At 38.3% G+C, this 24,459-nt stretch overlaps 2 protein-coding genes across 4 annotated transcripts in view; one reads left to right on the top strand and one right to left on the bottom strand.

Moving 5' to 3' along the window:
- LOC108414168 (piezo-type mechanosensitive ion channel component 2) overlaps positions 1-10,954 on the top strand; it is an 86,946-nt gene extending 75,992 nt beyond the window's left edge. For 2 of the 3 annotated variants that reach the window (XM_037531149.1, XM_037531150.1), the window contains exons 47-53: positions 732-920; positions 1,560-1,652; positions 4,682-4,851; positions 6,540-6,674; positions 6,769-6,848; positions 8,094-8,295; positions 8,998-9,250. In XM_037531149.1, coding sequence (XP_037387046.1) covers positions 732-920; positions 1,560-1,652; positions 4,682-4,851; positions 6,540-6,674; positions 6,769-6,848; positions 8,094-8,295; positions 8,998-9,250 — 1,122 coding nt within the window. Of the gene's footprint in view, positions 1-731; positions 921-1,559; positions 1,653-4,681; positions 4,852-6,539; positions 6,675-6,768; positions 6,849-8,093; positions 8,296-8,997 lie in introns of all 3 variants that reach the window. The other variant, XM_037531148.1, reaches the window with a different exon arrangement.
- Positions 10,955-12,140: 1,186 nt separating this feature from the next.
- napgb (N-ethylmaleimide-sensitive factor attachment protein, gamma b) lies at positions 12,141-24,029 on the bottom strand. Its single transcript, XM_017722455.2, has 12 exons — positions 23,857-24,029; positions 21,629-21,696; positions 21,442-21,526; positions 19,498-19,515; positions 17,111-17,141; positions 16,726-16,835; positions 16,385-16,451; positions 16,007-16,077; positions 15,748-15,826; positions 15,479-15,558; positions 14,653-14,782; positions 12,141-14,486 (listed from the first exon to the last, which is right to left on the bottom strand). Exons 1-12 carry the CDS (start codon positions 23,910-23,912, stop codon positions 14,349-14,351), a joined length of 933 nt encoding a protein of 310 aa, XP_017577944.1. The 5' UTR covers positions 23,913-24,029; the 3' UTR covers positions 12,141-14,348.
- Between the last annotated feature and the right edge of the window lie 430 nt (positions 24,030-24,459).

Below are 24,459 nucleotides of genomic sequence, written 5' to 3'. Positions count from 1 at the left end.
TTTTGCATATATTTTAACGCTTTAGTAAAATTGTAGCTTTGCTTTACTGTAAACATGATCCTGTGCAACTACTAATTTGTTTGAGTGTGTGCATACTCATAACAGTGTAGAATAACTTTTACATAGCTACTAAACAGAGCTAGAATGCAACATAGCTGATCTGCTTATTTGGCCACTTTGGCTTGTACATTCAAAGTTATATACAATGAACAAAAATATACAATTAAATGGCTAATCACAATAATGTGACACTTCATAATCATGACAGCCCTAGTGATCTGTGCTTGATTGGGCAGAGGCCTGTGAAAAACTCTACTGTAACATTACTACGCCGGTAATGGTCACATATTATGACAAACTGTCTTTCCTTGGGAAAACTAGTGCCATTTTAGAAAGAACAAATTATACGTTTACAATTTTTGTCAGAAGAATTAATAAAAATGCTCTGTACAAAATTTGTTTTGGGATTCAAATGCCCACTGGTTGTTATTGTTAATGTGTTTGTTGTTTGGTTTTTGTCTGTTTTTGTCTAAGCAAATATTCATCAAATTTATTGTCCACGATAACTTACTGATTAACTTTAAATATAAATTAAATTAACTTTAGTATAAGTAAATCCTAGTGCAGCTTCACTAGGTTTTGGGAGAAATTAAAAGCCTTAAACATAAAATATAAGGGATAAAATGAGAGTGTGTACTGACCTGTTCTGTATGTTTGTGTTTGTGTTCCAGCGTTATCCTCAGCCACGAGGCCAGAAGAAGAAGAAGGTGGTGAAGTATGGCATGGGTGGCATGATTGTGATGTTGCTCATCTGCATCGTCTGGTTCCCCCTGCTCTTCATGTCTCTAGTTAAATCTGTGGCCGGTGTCGTCAACACGCCTCTGGATGTCTCCGTCAGTCTCACACTTGGAGGATTCGAGGTGTGTGCTTGTGGGTGGGTTGGTGTTTGGGTGGGTAATTGACGGTTCTTAACAACTCATCTGCAGCATTATTAGAACCCTGACTTACCTGGTTTTCCTGATCGTTATATTGCATATTACTGCCACGTACATACAATAATGTTGTAAGGCTGTCACCTGAGCTCAGAAATTTAATTTGAATTCTAATTACATTACTGTTTCAGGAAGCAGTGTAGCACCTCTTTGCTAAGAAGCTAATCCAGCAGATTACTGTTACTATTATCGCACTCTGCTATTATCGCACTTTTGGGAACACTGGCTTATCACAAAAGTTCACTGCCTGAAACAGTCTGTAGAAAAAAGCATATTTCTGCATATTGTTATTAAAAGTAGACATATTGCTTCATTCAATGCGGCTAATGTGCTAAAGATCTACCAGGTGTTTCCAGTATTCCTAAACATTAAAATTTATAATTAAAGCCAGACTAGTAAATTTTATTTTGTTTATATATTGGTCAGCAATGACATGGTCTTCTGCATGTTTGGTATCCATCATATATGATTGATTGGCCTATAATGCTGTTTACAATGATATTTAGATTTTTTATGCTGTTCTGTTTTGTTCAGTTTAACCTTTTGCATCTTTTTGCTTTTATTCAGCCAATCTTCACAATGAGTGCTCAGCAGAAAAACCTGAAGAACGTCACAGAGGAAGAATTTCATAATTTCCTTAAAGAGTTTAGTAAAGATTCTGTAAGTAACTGGCAAAATAAATCGTTCACATTTTGAATTGGATGCGTGATATATTTTGTTTAACCCTTTGGGGTTAACTTGTTTTTTTTTATTTTTACCAAAAGTATTTACTCACCCATCCAAATCATTGAATTCAGTAGTTCCTATCACTTCCATGACTACCGGTGTATAAAACCAAGCACCTAGGCATAGACAAACAACGGCGTCTACAAAGATTTGTGAAAGAATGAGTCGCTCTCAGGAGCTCAGTGAATTGCTCATTGTGTTACCGTGCACTGTGCCAAGCGTAAAGTTTGGTGGAGGGGGGATTAAGATGTGGGGTTGTTTTTCAGGAGTTTGGCTCAGCCACTTAGTTCCAGTGAAAGGAACTCTTAATGCTTCAGCAGACAAAGAGATTTTGGACAATTTCATGCTTCCAACTTTGTGGGAACAGTTCAGGGATGGCCCCTTCCTGTTCCAACATGACTGCGCAAGAGTACACAAAGCAAGGTCCATAAAGACATGGATGAAATAATGGTCATAAATTCCCAGAAGCGCACTTGTTAGGTCAGACACTGATCTTGGACGAGAAAGCCTGGCTCGCAGTCTCTGCTCTAATTCATTCCAAAGGTGTTCTATCAAGTTGAGGTCGGGAATCTGTGAAGGCCAGTCAAGTTCTTCCACACCAAACTCACTCATCCATGTCTTTATGAACCTTGCTTTGTGCACTGGTGCAGTGCTGGAACAGGAAGGGGCCATTCCCAAACTTCCCACAAAGTTGCCTTCCACTGCTTGTCTGAGTTGTTGTCGTTCCAAATTGCTTCCACTTTGTTATAATATCACTGACAGGTGACTGCGGAATATTTAGTAGTGAGGAAATTTCACAACTGGACTTGTTGCACAGGTGGCATCCTATCACGGTACCACGCTGGAATTCATCAAGCTCCTGAGAGAGACCCATTCTTTCACAAATGTTTGTAGAAGCAGTCGGCATGCCTAGGTGTTTGGTTTTATACACCTGTGACCATGGAAGTGATTGGAACACCCGAATTCAGTGATTTGAATGGGTGAGTGAATACTTTTGTGTATGTGTGTGTGTGTGTGTGTGTGTGTGTGTGTGTGTGTGTGTGTTATAAAAATATATATAAACAGCATTTTCATATGAAACATATGGGTACATTATTTCATATGTGAGTGTCTTTAAAGCTGAAGATATTTAAGAACATCCTAGCAGAGGGTTAACATGAATGTATTTGGTACAAAAAAATACAAACTGAATTCCAAAAGAGTTGGGACACTAGGTAAAATGTAAATACAAGCAGAAAGCAGCTGTTTATCCACTTTGACTGTATTTAAACTAAAGCAGTGAAAAGCCAAGATATGTAATGTTTTACCTTATCAACTTCACTGTTTTATGTAAATATATGCTCATACTCAAATTGATTCCTGCAACATGTTCCAAAAGAGTTGGGACAAGGTCGTTTTAAGACTAAGACATTGTGAAATGCTTCAAAACAGGTGGTTCAATTATGCTTGAAGGAGCGTCGAGGAAATGTCTAGTCCTTTATGAGCTAGGATGGGTTGAGGCTTACCACTTTGCCAAAAATACATCAGGAAAAATTGTAACACTTTAAAAGGAGCATTCCTCACCCGGGGATTGCAAGGATATTAGATATTTTACCCTCTAGAGCACATGTGTCAAGTCCCAGTCTTCATGGGCTAAAACATTGCAGTCTTCAGCATGCTGCTTAATTATACACATCTGATAAGAGCTTGTCAGCTAATTTGCAAAGCCTTCATGAACTGAATTCAGACAGTTAGATGAGGGTAAATGCTAGTCTGTGCAGCACTTTGGCCTGAAAGTTTTATAATATCATCAAAAGATATTTCTGTGCATAAAAGGCAAGGCTGAAGACCACAATGAACGCTTTGACCACTTAGACTGCACAGCATTAAAAACTGGCATGCTTCTGTGATGGGCATCAACACATGAGCCAGAAATACTTTAACAAAGCGTTGTCAATAAACATTCTCTGTCATTGCATCCACAAATGCAAGTTAAGTCTATACTATGCACAGTGGAAGCCGAATGTCAACAACATCCAGAAACGCTATGGACTTTTCTGGGCTCAAAGTCAGTACAGTGGAAACATATTGTGGTCTGATAAGTCCACCTTTCAGATTGTCTGTGGGATTAATCGATCTTGTTTTCTTTGGGTCAATAAAGAAAAGAATTGTTACTAGTGTAAATGTCAAAGGCCAGGTTCTCTCATGATTTGCAGTGAGTAACTTGCACATCTGTGAAAGCAACATTATTGCTGAACACATTTCGAAGTAACATATGCTGTCTTTTATTATTATGCTTATTTCAACATGACAACACCTTTTAAAATACATGGAGCATTATTAAGCTCAAATTACGATAATAGAGGTCCCATATTGTTGTACAGCTGAAGACTTGTAAGAGAAGGATCTCAAAAATCCTGCTTTCAAAACAGTTGGTGTTTTCATCTGGTGTTGTTTAAAGAAAATGTCATGTTACACAGCAGTGAACTGCCCTCACAACTTTGTTGGAATGTGTTTTATGCATAACATTTGGAAATAGAGTATATTTACAAAACAATGCCATTTATAAGATGAAACATAAAATATTGTGTTTTTGTACTGTTTTCAGGTCAACTTCACCAATCACTGCTTTGTGTTTATATTGGCATTTCACTTAGTGTGACAGTTTTGGAACTGGGTTTGGAATAGGCTTAAAATGCTTTGCATGAAAATGCCACTTAGAATGATACGCATGGGTCTGTGTAAGGATCGGTTCTGTTTTAGTTCAACCATATTGAGCTTGAAGACTCATAACCTTACAGCAGACATTTAAATAAATAATGTGACTTGAAAACAACCAGATTGAACTGACCCTAACCCTAACCCTGTCTCTCTGCAATTAGATACAGTGGATGAGTTTTACTTACTTCCTGTAAATCTCAACTCTGCCAAGTAGTAAGTGTGAGAACAGTAGGTCTAAATAAGGTGTGTTGTTTCATGTCTAGACAGCCTTGCAGTTTCTTGAGGCATATGTGCATCAGGATCTTACTATAGCTCACCTTGAGGGAAACTCCAACTCACTGTGGACCATCAGCCCACCCAGCAAGAAAAACCTGATAAAAAGGCTGGCCACAGATGATGACTTCCCTTTAACCATGACCTGGTCTATACAGAGGTACAACTCACTTTCTCACTGAACAATTTACAGAGGAGTTTAGTGAACACTATTTTACACAATACAAAATTGTCCTTTAAAAGAGCACTTTGCAACATTGCGATCTCTCTGGTGAAAATATACAATGGCAAGCAATTTGTACACAAACACTTCAAGTATGTTCTCCATGTTTAACAAGTTGGAGGGGTTGCGTATACGATGGTAATTTGCAAATGTAGACTTGGATATATGGTGAACATGCAAGGCAGTAGTGTCAACCACTGTGCTACAACCACACTGCCATTCTTAAAAGCGCTTTAATCCATTTGGGTGTATAGCCCATCTGTCTGGACTGTCTTCTTCGTTAAGCCTTAGTTTGCAGCATAAATGATGTAAAGATGTAGCATTGACTTTTGAATGAATATTTCAGGCTTTACATGTTGACTTGCAACAGCATACAGACACCACATTTGTTTTTCTGACTCAATATCATAATTATTAACTTTTTTTTTGTAGTCCAGCTTTAAAGAACTACACTCTAAAGAACTAACTTTAAAGAACTAAACTTTTACACCGTAAAAGTTTTTTAGGGTCCTAAAATTGGTTCACTATGGCACTATGGCGCTACAAAAAACACCTTTTAGCACCTTTATGTTCTGAAAAGACTGAAAGAGTGCAGAAAAAGAAGGCAAAATGAAGAAACCGATACAAGATCCTAAGTATTCTCTTTGTCATTTGAACAAGTTTTTTTGAAAAACTGGATATGAATTCTTTGGTCGCTTTTAGGCTTTTGCTCAGAATTTTTTCAGCATAATCCTCTGCACACCTATCCACCTATCCCTGTCAGTGAATTTTAAATATTTTGAATATTATGTCATGATCTGGGACAGCAGTGCTGCTGCAGTTTTTAAACGCTTAAAAGTGTCACTGCTGGACTGAGAATAGTCCTCCAAACAAAAATATTGAGTCCACAGTGTCCTGTGAAAAGCATCCTCTGACCACTGATGAAGGACTAGAGGATGACCAACTCAGACTGTGCAGCAACATGAACTTCTGTCTTTGATTTATATTTACAAGGTGGACCAACAAGGTAGTAGTGTCAGTGAGTGGACACATTGTTTAAAAACTCCAGCAGCACTGCTGTGTTGATTCACTCATAGCAGCGCAACGCATGCTAGCACACCATCATGTCAGTGTCACTGCAGTTCTGAGAGTGATTCACCACCCACCAACGAAGAATGGGGTAAAAGGGGGCTAATAAAGCAGGCAGAGAAGCAGATGGACTACAGTCTGTAATTGTAGAACTATAGAGTGTAGCTATATAGTAAGTGGAGCTGTAAAATGGCCACTTAGTGTAAATACAGTGTATTTAATAAAGTGGTTGGTCGGTCTGTATAAGCCATCCATATAGGCCATGTAGTTCCAGACTGAAGCCCAGCTACATATGCACTGTATGTTCCTATGATAAAATCTTATACAAATACAGCTTTAAAGCTTTAAAACGGCTTTATGACCTTAAGCACCCTTTCACTTTTCACACTTTCCCTTTTCTATACCATTCCCGATGCTTGATCCTGATTTAATGGTTTTACAATAATCAGTGACCTGCTTAGTTAGCAGTGCGCATGTACAATGTAATATGGTGAGCAGTTAAAAAGAACTCTATGAAAGTTTCCTCTAAATAAATTTTGGTTGTTGATTTTGTTCAGGGACCTGGATTTAGGAGCCAAAGCAGAAGTGGCAACAGGCAAACACATCATCAACTTGGACAAGGAAACAAAAGAAAATCTTACAGTACTGCTGAATAATGCTACAACGAATAATTCTAAAACAATAGATGTTGTGTGAGTCTGTACTTAACAGTTTAAATTCATTTATTACATCTTTAGCATGTTTTTCATTGTGTGATAATTTGTTTCAAAATCCATTTTTTTTCAGGCGAATCAAAAACATTTTTCCAAGATATCTTCGGGCACCTAGTGACTCCAACAGCAAACCCATTGAGCAGCTGAGTGCAGGTAAGACAGGGGATTTGAGATTCAGCACATGAAAGCTAACCATACACTAAAAGACTTTTTAAAGACCTAAAGTCTGACACCCTCTCACATTTAAAGACGGTGTCATAGTTTTTAGTCACAGACTATGATTTTGCAAAGACTAGGAAGTGTCACTGTTTACAAGACTGCAATTAGATTTTTGAGATTATTCCCCATCATGCACCCTGTTTTACAAGAAGATAAACACTTTTCCCAGTCAGTGGCTAACCTAATCATTTTCACTGGCTTGGCATGTGCCAGAGACATTCACATGTCACTTTTTGCAAGTCTGAGTCAAGTCTGAAGTCTTTAGTTGTGAGCTTCAGTTCAGTCTCAAATTGTAAAAGCTGTAGACATTCATTGCACATAAGCAATGAATGTGCAATGCGTGGTACAAGGCCTGTTATGGCCACAGTTACAGGCTTCCTGTCACTGATGGCCATTGCTGTATGATTGTACACCTGACATGGATTAGAAAGAGTCTTACTCTGTTCCACTGACCACTTTACCTTTTACCTTCATATATTCAGTAATCTTGTACCTGAACAACAAAGAAATCATTTCAACCCATTGTTCTTTATCGATAACCTGTAAAAACTTACTATAAAAAAAATATATAAGCTGTCAGGCTATGTAGCTATTGTACTCATTGAATGCACGCTTTAACCCCTTAAATGGCTAGGTCGCACTAATAATAAGCTTTAAAATGTAATAAGAATGAGATTTTTTAAATGAGATTTTTAAGAGGTTTCATCTTATCAAATATCTTTTTTGTTTAGAGTCTGGGAGCAGTCATAAGTCCTATACGCTAACTCGCGGCCCCATTTCTGGCATGTGCTAAATGTATGAGTGTAAGGATATTTAGAAGCATCATATATTCTATATGGACAAAAGTATTAGGACACCTACATATTACATCTACAGGAGCGTTTATAATAATATAATAATAATATATGAAAATAAATATTTTCATTTAATATCAAAGTAAATCATCAATGTAGTAAGTGTTGCTTTATAAAGTCCAACATTGAGAGTTATGGAGTACAAGAAACACATTTGACATTATATCTGATTAAATCTTGATAGATCACAGAATACTACCACGTGCTTCTTTGGTCTAACAGACCTAATTAATCTTCTGAGCTAGTTATCAGTGAAAGACTATATTATGCTAGTGCAGGGTAAACTGCCAAAGAAATAACAATTTTATGCTTATGCTTGCTCCAGATTTTGAAGATATTAACCTGTCTCTGAAACGAGAGCAAATCAGTTCAGGAAAGTTTCAAGAATGGTGGATTGTGAACGAGATCGAGCCAGGCATAATCTCGCTGAAATATGGCAACCATTCCAATCCACCTAAAGGGATGGAGCTCTATATCTTCAGTGATCAGGTCAGCCCCCCGAGCTTGGGCTTTCTGGCTGGATACGGGTAAGTGGCTACAAATTGGATCTGACACGATTATTTGTGCTTCTCTTAAAGCAAAATTATTGATATGCTCAGGAACATATATTGTGACACAGTCCATCATGAAAGCATTATCATAGTCGTATGGTCCATCTCAAACACAAAAATATAAACAAGAGACATAAATATACTGTAACGTGGAGCGATAAGGCGGACGCATGTGCGGAGGTAAGCGACTTTTATTAAGGGCAAATCCAGGTTCATAGTCGAGACAGTCCAGGTTCGTATAGCAGTATATAACACGGACAGATTGGGGGACAGACATGACATAAACTGGAATAAACAGCAAACAGAGACAGAGACATCAAAGACCGGCAAACACAAGGGGCAAACACAGGGCTTAAATACACGGAACAATGAGGGACAGGTGAACACAATCAGGGGCGGAGTAACCAAACAGGGGGCAGAACTTAAACCAAAACAAAGGAGCACATGGACAGGACTGGGAGGGGCCAATCGTGACATATACAACCATCATCATACAGGACTGCATTTGAAGTACATACTTCTGCCTTGACATTTTCTTCATTTGCATGCATTGTACTGTGTATTTTAAATCTTAAATATATAGAATGAATTACAGCATCACTACTAAATTCACTTGTGCTATATGCAGTATGAGGGATCTGTAACGGGTTTTAACTGAGCTGAATTCTTCTCTCTCAGCATCATGGGTCTGTACATGTCCGTTGTGCTGGTGATTGGCAAGTTTGTGCGCGAGTTCTTCAGTGGAATCTCACACACCATTATGTTTGAGGAGTTGCCCAACGTGGACCGCATTCTCAAACTCTGCACCGACATCTTCCTCGTGCGAGAGACTGGAGAGCTGGACCTGGAGGAAGATCTCTATGCTAAGCTCATCTTCCTCTATCGCTCTCCAGAGACAATGATCAAATGGACCAGAGAAAAGAAACAGTGAAGATGATGGTGATGGTAGTAAGAAATGGCAGGGAAAAAGACACCGATCACATGGCATGAAGACATGGAACATGGAAAAGCACCAGGGTATGTGTCGGACAATGCTGCTACCTGCGTGTATTTGTTTAACAGGTGGACAGTAAAGCAGCCAATAGCCATGATTAGTAATTGTAGCTGCACTTCAGTTGACCATACACAAAGTACCATGCGGCGTGCAGTGCCTGCCCAGTGAGAGATGCTTGATCTGCGGCTACTTGTATTTTTAAGGGCTTTTAATGGACATGAAGTCTTCCTGTCATGCATAAAAAATGCTAAACTCTTCACGACTGGGAATGCATGAGCCAAGGAGGTGGTCCATCATGACCATGTGCTGATTGGCAGATGAGTCAACAAATCCCAGTGTGATTACATTCAGAGACTTTTAAACTGTTAAGAACTGATTTTTTAAGAGACCTATTTATCAAGCTTTTTTTCCTGAAGAGGAGAGAGACAACTTCTGTTTTTGCAGAAGTTTGAGGAAACTCAACATCAACAGCAATCACCTGACAATATTCACTTGCCTTATTTAGTTTATACAAATAATTGCATTTTCATTCACCATCGTTTTCTCAGGAACACAGACCAGTCATTTCTTTACGAGATGTTCACTTTTTCCAGTGTGCATTAGGGTAGAGCTGTAAAAATGACCTGTTACACATAAATAGATGGCATCTATGGAGGGAGAAAACAAGGCACATATCATGATGATGCAATGCTGATTACTGATTGTCTGGTTGGTCGACAGTGACGGAGTATGAACTCTTCACAGGTGGCTATTGTAATGCTGTTTATGCTGTAGAAGACTTGGGAGTTCTTTTGTTGGTCGGACTGAAAGATATAGGACTATATGTGAAGATGAGATAATGACTAGTTGCTTGTATTAAAGGGTTAAGCAATATATAAATATACATTATTAAAAGATGGACAGGTAAGTGTAATAAGTTCATTTGTACATATATATCAATAGGATCCAGTTTAATGAGCAGGAAAGGTCTGTTTTTGAATGTATCATGATTACGTGAATATAATGGTGCAGCGACAGATGTTTTGAATATGACCTCCAGCATTCTAATACTATCATGAAGACACCACAAGAAAGCTGGGAGTAATAAGAAGAGCTTTATCAGATGTGATTTTGAATCAGAAAACACCTTTTACGTTTCTATGCATTATTTAAAGCCACTGTAGCATGAGAGAATACTTACTATTTGACTTGAGACATTTTCATTACATCACATGTACATAAGCTTTTACAGGGACAAAGAAATGTGAAATTCTTAGGTTTACTATGTAATGGTACGAAAGGATGGAAAAGAAGGAGCTGAACAAGAGCAATGACCTCCAAATAAAGCACATAATAGAAGGGCACTGTTATTTTCCTCTGTGCGCTTTATTCACACTTGTTTGTTTTTGTTTACCAAGAAGTTCAAAACGAAGATTCTATAAATGGAAAATGTTTTTCAACCTGATTAAACCTGATGGTTCTGTAGTGTACAATTGATTATCATGGACAGGAATTTCGAGTCATTTCCCTCTTTCCTGCTTAGTAAAAAAAAAACTGCTCGACTCACAACATATTTAGAATAGAAATCAGTGGGCATTTGCTTCAGATGAGGTAAATCCTGAAGCAGTTTTTTTGCGTATGTGCATGCTGTGTACAGGTATGCACCAAAAAAATCTTTCAGAGACAAGTTAGATGCACACACAGGAACTTATGATGTCGGAAGCTGCAGTAAATCTGTTTAACTGGAGTCTAGCGAAGGCATTTTCAATATCTTAAACAATCCCCTGCTCTGCTGCACTCCACTAATGCACTCTTACATCAAAGACCTATTGGAAAAAGCATCAGCAACAGCAGTTGCATACATTAATGATGAACTAAAGATGGAATAGGGCAAGAGTTCAGCTCCGTACTCTACATCCTCATTAAATATAAACAGGAAGAAAAAAGTTTAATGTCTGTACTAAGGGCTCTTAGTGCACAGGAAGTATACTGAGATGCATGTGAATGCTAGAGTGGAAAATGATCAGGTAGCTGTGCGTTATAACAAGACTGTTACTGTAGAGAACCCGTCATCAACTATAAACAACCCTGAAGCTTTGCAGAGTTGAATTTTGTAGGAGCCTTTCTTCAAGAGGTTAATCCACATATGGTCAATTTCATCCTGTAACCTGTAATTGTGAGCAACTGGGGGCCGGTTGACCTGCAAAATATATCTCTTATACACACAATACAAAGAGCATTAGTTGTGCACCAGCAGTGGTGTTTATTGCTGTGCATACATTTAGATGTGTTCGTCATAATCATCATCATCAGTAGAGGAATGCATTAGACAGACATGTTTGATTGTATATAACAACCATGTGGTCCAGTGTGCCTTGATTACAGTGAAGTTTTAGTGTTAAACATACAGTATACATAAGAAGAGTTAGGGAGGCCCTGGTAAAATGCAGTTTTGTTGATTTTCTAAGTAAAAATGAATGTACATTATCTACAGAGAACACACTTCTGTGTATCAAAAATGACTATTTATTTGCTAAATTTAACATGTTGGGGGGGGCTTGTGCCTATCCCAGTAGTCTTCAGGCGGAAGGCAGGATACACCCTGGACAGGTCGCCAGTCCATCGCAGGGCAGATAGACAGACAGTCACTCACACCTAGGGGCAATTTAGCACGTCCAATTGGCCTGACTGCATGTCTTTGGACTGTGGGAGGAAATCAGAGAACCCGGAGGAAACCCTCGCAGACACGGGAAGAACATGCACACTCCACACAGAGAGGACCCTGGCCTGGAATCGAACCCAGGCCCTCCTCGCTGTGAGGCGACAGCGCTACCCACCACGCCACCGTGCCGCCCTTAGATTTTTCCAATACATTAAAATAAATAATAAATACAAACAAAAGAAAAAATGGCATATTTAAATGCGTTCTCTGTAGAACATGTGTGAACTTCTTTTCACTTAGAAAATCAACACATGTAATTTGATTCCATAATCTCAAATATATCTCTGATTGTAGCTCTGATGCCACTGCCTGTCATTGTGCTGCTGCTGAGAAGAGAAATCTTTATGTGCTTGTGGACATAATTCAGACAAGAACTACACAGAATATAAGTACTGCCCTCATGTTTGCTCTACCTGTGCATTGCCTGGTTAGGACCTGTTGTTTAATTATGTAATTGCTTGAAATATAACTGTGTTCCAAAACCTAGGCTGCAGTCTAGATAGGCTGCATTTCTACACTGCTTTGTCACTGAAGGCTGTTCCACTTTCAAGGATTCTTTGAATTTTCAAGGATGCTACCAGAGTACCTTCCACAGTCTTGTCACCCATAATCCTGTGTGCACTTGAAGAAAGTTGCATGCTGGCAGATTAAACCATCATCCATACATGTTGTTTAACAAGTCCAGTAAAATGTACAGTAAAATATACAATCCACTTTCTTTAGTCGTATCTGTTGAAGAGATTGTACATTGAATGCAAGATGTTACCTGCCTTCAGTGAGTTGAACAGTTTTTTAGCTTGCAGGATAGTATTTCATTACCAACAAATTTATATTTTGTGACATCATTCACGTCAATGCTTTGCTTGCTGGCTTATTATTCAAATCAACTACATTTTCTCCATCAAATTTTGTGTGCCGACTATACAAAGCAGCCTTGTTAAACCATTCTATGTTGCATTAAGTAATACGAACAAAGCTTTCAGAGGATAGCACAACTGAGGACCCACCCTCCTTAGCTGCAGCCAAGCTATTAGCTGACCTTAATCAGTACTGTCATTTTGACTAAATATATATACAGTATATACAGTATCACTATTACCGCATACAGACTTGCAGAACATTCTTCCTAACAGTTACAACAATCTTTACACTGAAACTGTCAGGAAAGCAGACTCAGATTATACACTCAAAAAAAGTTATGCACTTAATGTACTTGATTCAAAAAAATGTGCACATCATTACCACATAAATAAAATACATGAACAGTTTTGTCTTTCAGTTTAGTTACTGTAGTCAAAACTGTTTTGATGTAATATATTTTATTCATGTGGAAATTATTTACACAGTCGATTCAAGTACATTGATGCACGTTTTTAGTGTAGTTGTTAATTTCAAATGGACTAGATGCGATTTGAAGAAAAGAAGGCAGTGCTTCCAAAAGTGAATAGCCAAATATACTGGCAAAACAGTCATAAACTGCTGGAGTAGTGCAGAGCTTCTGGACTTACAGTGCCGGTGATTGCAAATGAACCCAAAGCTGGTTTGGTTGGCTTATTTGTCTCAAACACAACAAACAGCTGAGATATTTGCTCAGTCATTTTTCTGGATGTTGTTCACTGTCCCTTACACTAAACATAGCTACACACTGAAGGAGTAGTTGGGCCAAAAAATGGCAGTGTGGCTAAGCGTGAATTGAGATTAGAAGGACACAAAAGCCCCCACGTAGCATAATCATGCTAAATGTTGGATTACTGTGCCTGGTATTCACTGTCAGGCACGTTAACATTTTTGGCTAAACAAACCCTTCCAGTTCAAACAACACTGAATAAGTCACTGTATGTTATGGTCATTTAAATATGATTGCAGAAACTACATAAACATATTTGATACGAGACGTCTTCACTATCTTACAGACATGTCAATATTTAAATCATACATAATACATAAATTGATACTGTAAACATGACAATACATTTGTTTTTATCATTGAAAGTAAACAAAAATACATCTTGAGAGACATTTTCATAAATAAACTGACATTTAACATTTATATCTAAAATTTAAAATAGATTTAGCTTCTGTTAAGTATCCTCTTAAGTATCTTTAAAGGTAAATATACACTGTTCACATTACAGCATGTTTGTTCTGAGTGGACTTCCAAGGTCCAGAAGGTTTAGACAAAAAAGGAATTTGTCAGGACTTGGAATGAGTCCATCTTGCACAATGGGGAAGGTCACGTTAAGTCACCAAATACGCAAACAAGCACACGTACGCCCACATGCTTTCTCTCACTTTCACACGCTCAGACTGTTGGAAGGGCTGAAATGTTTTAGATTAACACAGTCCTCCTTCATACTCATCGTCCTCCTCTGCTGGTGGTGCTCCTCCAGCGCCCCCCTGTGGAGCAGAGGGTGATTTCTTCTTCTTCCCTCCTCCCCCTGGCACCTTCAGAGAGATGGCCAGCTTTGCATACTGTTCAAAAGGGAAAAGGGCACTGTTGAACATTTCTTTCCATAATGGTACATACATGTTTGCAAATGTAAAGTACATGTATAACCACCCAGTGCAAAAACAGTTTATTTAACATTTCTATGTAGATGTTTTGTATGTAGTTCTGCAGAAGTCAGTCAACACTCACATCATTGTCCATGTACTTCAGAAGAGGTGAGTTACACACACGATACACCTGGTCCTCATCTTGCTCATCATAACCTGCCAATAATGTCTCCATGGCAACACAGTCCTCACTGCCACTGAACCCTGGGAGACTACATGAAGAAGCATAAGACCTGTATATAATCGCTGTTGGAACAATAAAGTAATTTCTCCAAAAAAGTAACTTTATGAATGGTTTTCCTTCTCCTGTAGACTGTTTTCTAAGTAATTCTGGACCATTTCTAGCAGCTGACATCAACTTATGCAAAATAATAAGAAACCAAAATGGCAATACAAGGTTTTGTCCCAAGAGCAACAATATTTATCAGTTTTCTCAAATGCAGTGATTCAGAAAAGGTTTATTCTCTTTTCATCTTAAATAATACAGTTATATGGACAAGTGGATCAGTAGTGCCACTTTGAGAGGCTTGACAAATATTTTTCATGGATGGTACCCCTCTATGTGCATCTTTTCTGAGTAAAATGAAAAGGTAGGAAGGGGGCTTATACTGTAGACATAGCCATACTCAAATTACCAGCCTTTCATTAAGCTATACATAATTGTTTTAGTGAACTTTAAAAGCTGGTATTGAAGTTCTATTTGAGAACTTTCATTTATCTGTGCCAAACCAATCTGCATAGGATATAATTTAATAAACAAGACAAAAATATTGGAAATCAAATTGAATAAAAAAATCATGTGTGTGTGTGTGTGTATATATGTGTATATATATACACACGCACACACATACATACATACACACACATACATACACACACACCCCGATTGTAACACAGCACAGTCATACCTGTAACTTTCTCTCACACACTTATCTGCTGCTACAAAGTCTCCTCTGTGAAGATGGACCAACACTTGGGCTATAGTTTTCTGCAGAGAAAGCAGATTAACAATTGCTTATAAACAAATAACATACAGTGAAAATTGTCTACAAGAAATCACAGGCCTGTACTTTTTCACAGCAACTATAAATGTGGAGTTCAGTTTGTGAGTTGTGATTTAAGAAATGAACATGAAACTGTAGTTTTTCCATCATATGGGTTGAAAGTTATATAGTACCTTAAAGCAAGTGGGATAGTTCTCAATTTCCTTGTACATGTTTTTTTCTTTCTGGAGGGAGACTGCAGCCTCATCCAGCCTGTGGAGCAGATGAAACGTAAGACGAGATGCACTGCATTGTACTGCACAGTAAAGAGGCTAAAATTAGTCTCTGCACCAAGTCTCAATTTTTACATGAAAACAAAAGCAGGAAGATGAGAGGAACAGAGAATGGAAATGTTGTGCTGTACATCAAAACAGATCAGACTGCCGTGCTCACCTGCGTAGTCGCACCAGCAGTCTGGAGGCTTTTCCCAACAGTTCTGCAGCCTGTCTCAGACGGTCCTCATTCTACACACATACCACATGTGGCACTTGGACATTCATAAAGTTGTGTATAAGGATTGCATTTAAAAAGAACCAATGGCAGTCCGGTGGCACCAGCACCACTTCTGTAAGGCCTACGTTGCTGACTTATATCAGCTAACACAGGTACTGTCTATAGGACAAATTTCAAACTGTTAAAATAAAAAATTTTAACAGTTTGAAATTTAAAATGTCATCAGGATAATGCAATCATCTAGTAATATTGGATATTAGTGACTATAATAATTACCGTCTTACTATAGTGGCAGTTTAAATTTTGAAGTTCTCTTACCTCAAAAACAGACGCTGCTTTCTGATACAAGTCCACCGCTTTCTCTAGATCCATTGGTTCAATAAGTCTGTGAGAAACACAGCTGTTAACTGTGTGCATTACTTTATTTAATACACATGATCAACAACCACAATGTTGTTATAATGCCTACTATTGTAAGTGAGATTTATGGTCAGCAGGTTTTATATAAGGAAGTACATCAAATTTGCTGTCCATAGTAGCTGGCAATATGCTACATGTGTGATAAATGGATATGTGGTTTATGAACTCTAAAGCTATGGCTAATTCTTTCTCCTTTATTTAGGTCCTGTGGTGTGATTGTCAATCTTGATTCCACCTACTTGCCGGCCCTGTCCAGAGCCATGCCTGCAGTTCCAGATGTCCCATTCTCCACATACATCACACTGGCTTTCTCAATCAGCTCGACAGCCTCTGGTAATCGCTTCATATCCTACAGGGAGGGGATATCAACTCTTACTCATGGCAATAACAGCGATTCAGTTCTGACTAGTATTCACTGGCTATAGATTCCATCCAAAGGCATTTTTGTTTCACTTTAATTTTATGAACCAAGACTAAAGAAAGCAATACGAGTTTTTTATATACTTAAAACATACAGAAAAAAGAATTGCAAAAATGCAAATGCAAAAAGAAACAGTGACTGAAACTGTGCAATGTAGGTGGACAGGACTGCTTCCTAAAAATAACATTTGAAAAAAAACTTACCTTTAGCATCATACCTGCTGCTTCAATTGCCCTGAAGGAGAAACAGAATTAACCCACACAATAAAACTGTATTTATTTAATTACTATCATGGCTTCTTATATTGTTTCCCATTATAAAAATACAATTACACACATACCTATACTCACTGGCCACTTTATTAAGTTCGTCCAAACAGGTGGTGGGCGATTCTTAGCTTTGCAGTGACATGGCAGTGGCATGATCACACACAGCAGTGCTGCAGGATTTTTATTAAAAATTACTTATTAGTTATTTATTAACTCTGTGCTGTTTAGCTAGAAAGGAACCAAAAATATCCAGCCAACAGCATGCTGGGACCAATAACTGACCACTGATGAAGGACTACAGGTTGACTAACATAAACTGTGCAGGAACAGATGAGCTTTCATATCAGACTTGACATCCTCAAGGTAGGCAAGGTAATAGAGTGGACAGTAAGCTGTGTCTGATCCACTTGTACCAGCGCAACACAGATTAACGTACTACCACGACATAAGTGTCGGTGCAGTGCTCAGAATAATCCACCACCCAAATAATACCGGCTCTGTGGCACCCAGAGGGCATGGATGAATGAGGTCAAAAAAGGCTATTAAATTATGCAGAGAAACTGAATGCAGTCTGTGATTGTAGAACTACAAAGTGCACCTAATAAATTGTCTATTGAGTATGTCTATCATAATTAGCTTCTTTTTTTTTTTTGCAGCATTGTGCTTATATTTGGCTCATTCCACTTGGCAAACTGTCCTCAATTCCACAAGGCTACAAGAGTCCCTCTGTAGGATTCACAATTTGAAAATCCTCTATATACTTTCAGAGACATATCAGGACATTGGCCATGCAAGCACCTTCATCATTAGAGAGCTTGAAAAGCGCTCTATTGTTATCTCTCATACTTCTTATTCTTCTTCCACACTTTTCTGCAATTAATACAGCCTTAACCGCTTAACGTACAGACTCCATTCAAACTGCGTTTTGAAGGTCTCTGCACTGTGACTTGCGCTATGTATTTTTGGAGTCGACTGGATTGGTAGCTTTTAATAAAATTAAGTTTCAATATTAAAAACCTCCCATAAGAATGAATGGCGGAATGTTCAGAACTTCAAATTCTAACTGACATCAATGACGTCACAGCAGGCCACTCAGTCTCACAGACATGCAGGGAATCTGCTTTAAAATCCTTGAACTTTCACCTAGAAACTCCATTTCGGTTTTAAGTGGTAGAGGAACTTGTCCTTTCTGAACCCTCAAAATATCTCATCATTTTATCAACTAGCTTTAGAGTTATGAGCATTTGTTTGGCACTAGGCACAGAAAACTGCCCCATTCGCTCCAATGTAAATTTCTCAAAATCAGAATCTGCTTATTTCAATATTTCCTCTGTGTTTAACTTAACTCAGACATCATAACATAACTCAGACATTTTCTTCTCAATCCACACAACATTACACCAAAATAATCCTCAAGAGGCCTTATCTCACACCATCTATCCGGTTAAGCGATAGAGTAAACCCAAGTATTTCCCGAGTTATGATTTGAATGACTCCCCCTCCCCCCCAAACACATACACCTCTCCCTCTCACACACACACACCACACAGACACACACACACAGACACATACCTAAGGAGGTGTTGTTCACCTACACAGAAACACACACAAACACACACATCCTTGCAGCTCTTTTCAAGCACTCTTGCAGTTCCTTCAGGAAATGCACTTCTAGTTTTAGAAAGCAGTCTTGAGGTACTGAAAAGTCTTGTTGAAACGTCCATCTTCTCACCTTTCATGGCCGATGATCTAGTTTAAATTCCTCTCTAACGCGTTCTGGTTCATCGCTCCTCAGTACCGCCTCAGTTTGCATAAAAGCTGCTCCATATAATGAAGCTCTGTGCTACATTGTGGGTAGGCTGTTCTTGCTGAATTATTGCCAGAGACTTCTGTTTTTGTTTTGTCAGACCAGAGTATATTGTTCCAAAGAGTTCTGATTTATCTACATGCTCGTGTCCAATTTTAGACACACATCTCTGTGCTTCTTTTTTTTTTTTTTAGCAGAGAAATTTTGCAAGGCGTGTATGAATGGAGATGATTATGCTGCAGTTTATTGCTTATTGTTCTCTGTGTAACTTGTTTCTGCTGCTCACAGGTCGTTCCTGACATTTTTTCTGAGTGTCTGCAGCTTTCTTATCATTATCATGAGCCTGCGAGCAGGAAATGATTAGCAGTGCTTCCAAAAAGTTTCCAAATGCACATTTTCAAGCAAACTGTACTGATAGGGATGCATAAGGTACTGAAAGTGTATTAAATAACTCAAACAGAAGTGTGTGAATACTTGTTTCAACCCACTGTGGTGTACATATATGAATACTCACTTTGCAGCGTGGAATAATCTGTTGTTTAAGGTTAAGTAAAGAACTTGGCAGGAATAATGCAAAACAAGGTTCAATACAGAACCATGGACATTCAAAGATCCCTTTGCGTGATTAAAGGGTTCTTAGCATCATAAAGGGTTCTTTAGATCGAAAGAGAATATGGCATAGATGGTTCTACATAGAATCTTTTTGAAAAGGCTTCTACATAGCAAGAAAAAGGGTTCTTGTATTGTTATGGTGCCAAGCTTGTTAGAACAGAAGACCCCTTTTTGGTTCTTTTCAAAAAGGTTATATAAAGAAGCATCTACAGCATAGTCTCCATTCATCTGGAGAACCTGTTCATGATGCAAAGAACTCTTTATTCATGAAAACATTTTTTTAGTGTTCATGCTTTTACTTAGATCTCTTTTCTTTACTAAGGAACCCTTCAAGAACCACCTTTTAAAATGTGTAGGCCAGATGTCTGTAAGAGATTTATTTTGGGATTTAACACTAAATATTAGTGTACTGTGCTTTGCAATAACAGGACTCTGCTGTCACTATATCCAGCATGATATCGCTGACCTCTAAAATTACAGCTGATCAGGAAACCACTGTATAACATTATACATTGTATTGTAAAGTGTAACGGCATAACATAAATATGCAAATATGCATAAATAAAATCAAAAACAGGAGTTTGAGGAAGAAAGTTTGTCTAATTTTAAAGCCCCCAGCCATTGTATGAATTTGTTAAACTCCATGATCAGCACACCTGTTTAACAGTATATAGTACGGATTAGCTACACCAGGTATTGGATGATAACCGATATAGTAATAACATATATAATACTATAATAATAATGAGCTGAAACAAGGAGAGGTAAATTGTTAAAACATGGGTGCACCATTGGAGAACCAGTGTCCAGCACCGTTTGGAGGTTTCCCCACTCAAGCACACTCACTAGACCTTGCAGGTAATAGATGAGCATCATTAGGTGTGTTTGAGTAGGCAAATCACCAAAAAACACTGGCCTTCCAGGACTGGAGGTGTGCACCCCTTGGATAAATGAACACACTGACATGCATAAAATCACTACTTATTATATGTTCTTTGTGTTTTTCCGAACAACTACCCAGCTTACTGCCAAATCAAATAGCTTTCTAAAGCTTTTGCACAGCACTGTATAAATACACAGAAGCACAAATAGATGTCAATTACTTCTGATCCCGTGTCTACAGGGATATTCTACCATTTCTTCACCCTACTTAACCTCCTCATTGCATACATTTTTGTCCTAGATTTGTGTTTGTAGTTGTTATGCCATCAGGTCCAATTTTTCATATTTCTACAGAACTCTGACTTTCTACTTGTTGGTCTTCTGAATTTGCTAAAATTTTTATCCTTTAAAAAACAAAGGAATTGTACCCAGAAATAATGGTGTTCTCTGTGTTTGTTCTTTATTTTAATATATTAGTAATAATAAAAGTGTTCATTTTTCAAAAGCAGGTTATGTGTACAAATCAAACCATACCATATCATTGCTGTAGGGACAAAACCTCCCATCTTCATTTTTGTTGTTTTTCAGTTTTTGACATTATTTGAAAATGCCTATTGTCCTTTACATTGTGTGTCATTTTCATGATGAAAATTTACATTAAAAGTAAACTTTACATTAAAAGTAAAGTGTTTCTCCTTCTCCTGTAGTTACCATTTTGGAGATATAAGGTTTTGTTCTGACAGCAGCAATATACCAAACACTGAGTGTTCTATAGTTCCAACCCCAAAGATAATAGAATTAATAAATACTGTTTCATGTGCAACTTCGAACATGTTTCACAACACAGCGCATGTTTGTACCAGTCTTGTTTTTACAGTCTCAGAACTGAGGAGGTTAAGCTGGATAAAGTCACAGTACAGTGAATTCACTCTGAGTCTGATTCTGGCTCAGAAGGAAAGGATACGCTTTGTTCTCAGTGTGGTATTCCGCCTCCTTCAGGTAGGCGTCCTTTGCTTGCTCAAACTGCTTGGCATTCTTGAAAGCAACAGCTGTGGATATCGACACACAATAGTCACATCATTTCATCGTTAATAATCAACATTAATTACCTCTCTGCTGGTTCTAACATTGTCTGAATGAGGTGTTCTTACCAGCTTTTGCCATTTCAGATGCTGCTCCATCATAGTCTGGTTTCCACTTTGTCATGCTGGTCTTCAAACTGTGGGAACACACTCAAAAACATCAGCCATGTCTATTTACGTTTGTTGTTTGGCTAATTAGCACAATGACAGTGAGGCTAGCTAGCTAACTTCAGTAACTAGGCTGGTCACTCTAAGCCGCAGCTTTATGTTGCTGCTTTCTAGAAAAAACATGCAAGACTTTTCCATGAGTGATCTCATGTTTCTGTAACAGTTCATTCCAAAATATTAACATTTTACTGTTTGAAAAAAGACCACTCAGAAATTTAAAAGTGCTGAGGATAAACTGGTTTAAATTCACAAGTTTTGCTTAGCCAGCGTCTTATATTTCTATAATTCTCACTATTATTCTGAGATATTTAGTGTGTGAATGAAGTTATCTATTTCTGCCAACATGCAAGTGTGTAAACTGCAGTGCTCGTCCACCTCCTATCTGAATGAACATGCACAGCAAAATGTAGTCTTAATAGAGAAACCCATCCATTTGTTTTATATCTGCATAATTAAACCACTCCGATGTAAACAAAACATAAGGAACTTAAGAATCAGAATTGTTCACAATGGTTATGATAGGAACCAGACGTCAGAAGTGATTAACACCTTTAACAGCTACATTACTACTGCTTGATGCCTAAGCCATTGTTTTATGGCAGTTTTTGGCCTAAAACATTTTTTAAACCATTTATGGCAGAGTGGTATATGCATTTTTTTTTTCAGATTTGTCAGTAATTTACCTTTATGAACATTACATATAAAATGAAAGTTAACTGACTGCATTGGATAGTAAATAACACTGCTATATTTGTGTTGTACACATTGCAACACCTGGTCTGTAAGTTACTGTCTATAGATATGCACATTTAAATTTTCATGGTTATATATTTCTCTCTAATGAACCATTTCACATCAAAACACTCAGAATGACTTTAAGTCTCAATAACTGAATTATGCCGGAATTTTGAAAAATTGCCTCATAGCGCTTTTTTTAAGTTCCTCCCACCTTCAACATACATCATCAGAGTTTTAAGTATTTAAAATGTAAAAATATTTTTAAAATTTAGCTTGCTGTACTGTGGCAGCACTGTAGGATATGAGTAGGTCTGTTTACAAGAGATATAGCAATTTACATTTTTTTTTTTTTTTTGGATGGAGTGCCCCCTTTACAGTACAGTAGTATGCTGATTTAACACTGACAAGTTGCTCTGTATGAATCAAACCCAGACCACTAAGGAAGCCATGTAGCTCTTTCTTATATTTACTTAAAATTTTTTTATTTTATTTATTTACTTTCCAAACCACCAGTGAACATACACATGTCTTCGTAGTGTTTATATGTGGTGATGATGGTAAATTACCAGAAAATCTGGTATTTTTCTTCTGGCACTGTTTCACCTTAAAATGCCCTACATCTGCTCCTCCGCCATGAATGGATTCAAATAAATGGATTAACAAGATGTTTTAGGCCAAAACTTCATCACAAACCTACTGCAAAGCAGTGGATCAGCCCTCAGGCAGCGTATTCATGACCGTTTGGTGTATCAACGTTCTGTGAGGAAGATTTAAGAGGCTTCAATGCTTCAGCCGTCTGGTTTCTATCGCCACCACTGTCAATGACTGTGACTCCCTAAGTTTCTCTAGAATTAAGCCTTTTACGCCGAACCACCCTGGATTACTTTATTCACATCTTAACCAATAAATCATGTGGAATTTTTTGAAAAACTGGTGGAGTTCCCCCTTAAGGAGATAGGAAACGTCGAGGAATCTTATTCTTCACCGTCTCTCTGAAAGTTTTGGGGAAATAGTGAACGTCTCACATCGCCAGCTGCACGCGACCAACCTCAGCACCACTACAGCGGTCACCAGGGCAACCACGGCAGTGCACGCGCGATTACGCAATCCGCACAGCGTCTCCTTAATCTAACCTACAAGATGCACCGCGTACTAGCAGGACAGGGATAAATATCCCAATATTCTTCATAATTACAGCACACTAGTGATTAAAGTAGTCACCAGCCGAGTGCACATGCCCTAAAATACCGAACACACGAGCTCCATTAGTGGGTGACACTGCGCTCTGCATCGCTACTCCGATAGCAAGGTTAGCTCGCGGCTAACGGCTCTTTAACGCTTCTCACGGCGCGTCTTCACAGAAAACCATTCAAAGACGACGTTGTTCTCACCATTTCTCAGCTTTGGCGATGTGTTCATGAGCCTCGTTTATCTTCTGCGCAGCCATGGTGCAGGAGGAGCCCTCAGACAGCAGCGGACGGGTTTGAGGGTTGAGGAGGGAAGAAAAGGCAGTGGATGGTAAACAGTATGGCAGCAGAGCCGTTACGTAGATTATCCGACTTTACTCGGGAGCTCAACGTCACGCTGGTTTTCTACGGGGGCCGAAGCGAAATGCTGCATGAACTTACATTTCATTCCTCAGTATGGTTATTCCCTTTATTTCAGCGTAAGAAATAGAACAATGCTTTTAAATATCTCATACATTCACATTATTATTTTGATTATACTGTAAAATAAATGGTTCCTGTGTGTTCATAAATTCTGATTCCAGCATTTCCAGGGTTGTGATGTAAGGGAAAATAAGGACTGGGAATGGGTATTCAGAACACAGAAATGACGTAGCTGGTCTCAGTCCAACTTACATTTAGGGGAACACTTTTTAGATTACTTACCTCTCACCTGCTCGGTGTGTGTGTGTGTGTGTGTGTGTGTGTGTGTGTGTGTGTATATATATATATATATATATATATTATACACATACACACACCCCATCT

Source organism: Pygocentrus nattereri, chromosome 19 (assembly GCF_015220715.1).
Source record: "Pygocentrus nattereri isolate fPygNat1 chromosome 19, fPygNat1.pri, whole genome shotgun sequence".
Taxonomy (NCBI): Eukaryota; Metazoa; Chordata; class Actinopteri; order Characiformes; family Serrasalmidae; genus Pygocentrus; species Pygocentrus nattereri.
This window is presented reverse-complemented; position numbering and strand designations above follow the sequence as displayed.

Bases quoted from the DNA above. Each gene is read 5' to 3' on its own strand.
- napgb (XM_017722455.2), bottom strand. From the start codon at position 23,912: ATGGCTGCGCAGAAGATAAACGAGGCTCATGAACACATCGCCAAAGCT. The intron at 21,527-21,628 runs GTAAGAACACCT...CGATATCCACAG, and splicing joins ATCTGAAATGGCAAAAGCTG to CTGTTGCTTTCAAGAATGCC. The intron at 16,452-16,725 runs GTAGGTGGAATC...TGTTTCTCACAG, and splicing joins GCTCTGGACAGGGCCGGCAA to ACTTATTGAACCAATGGATC.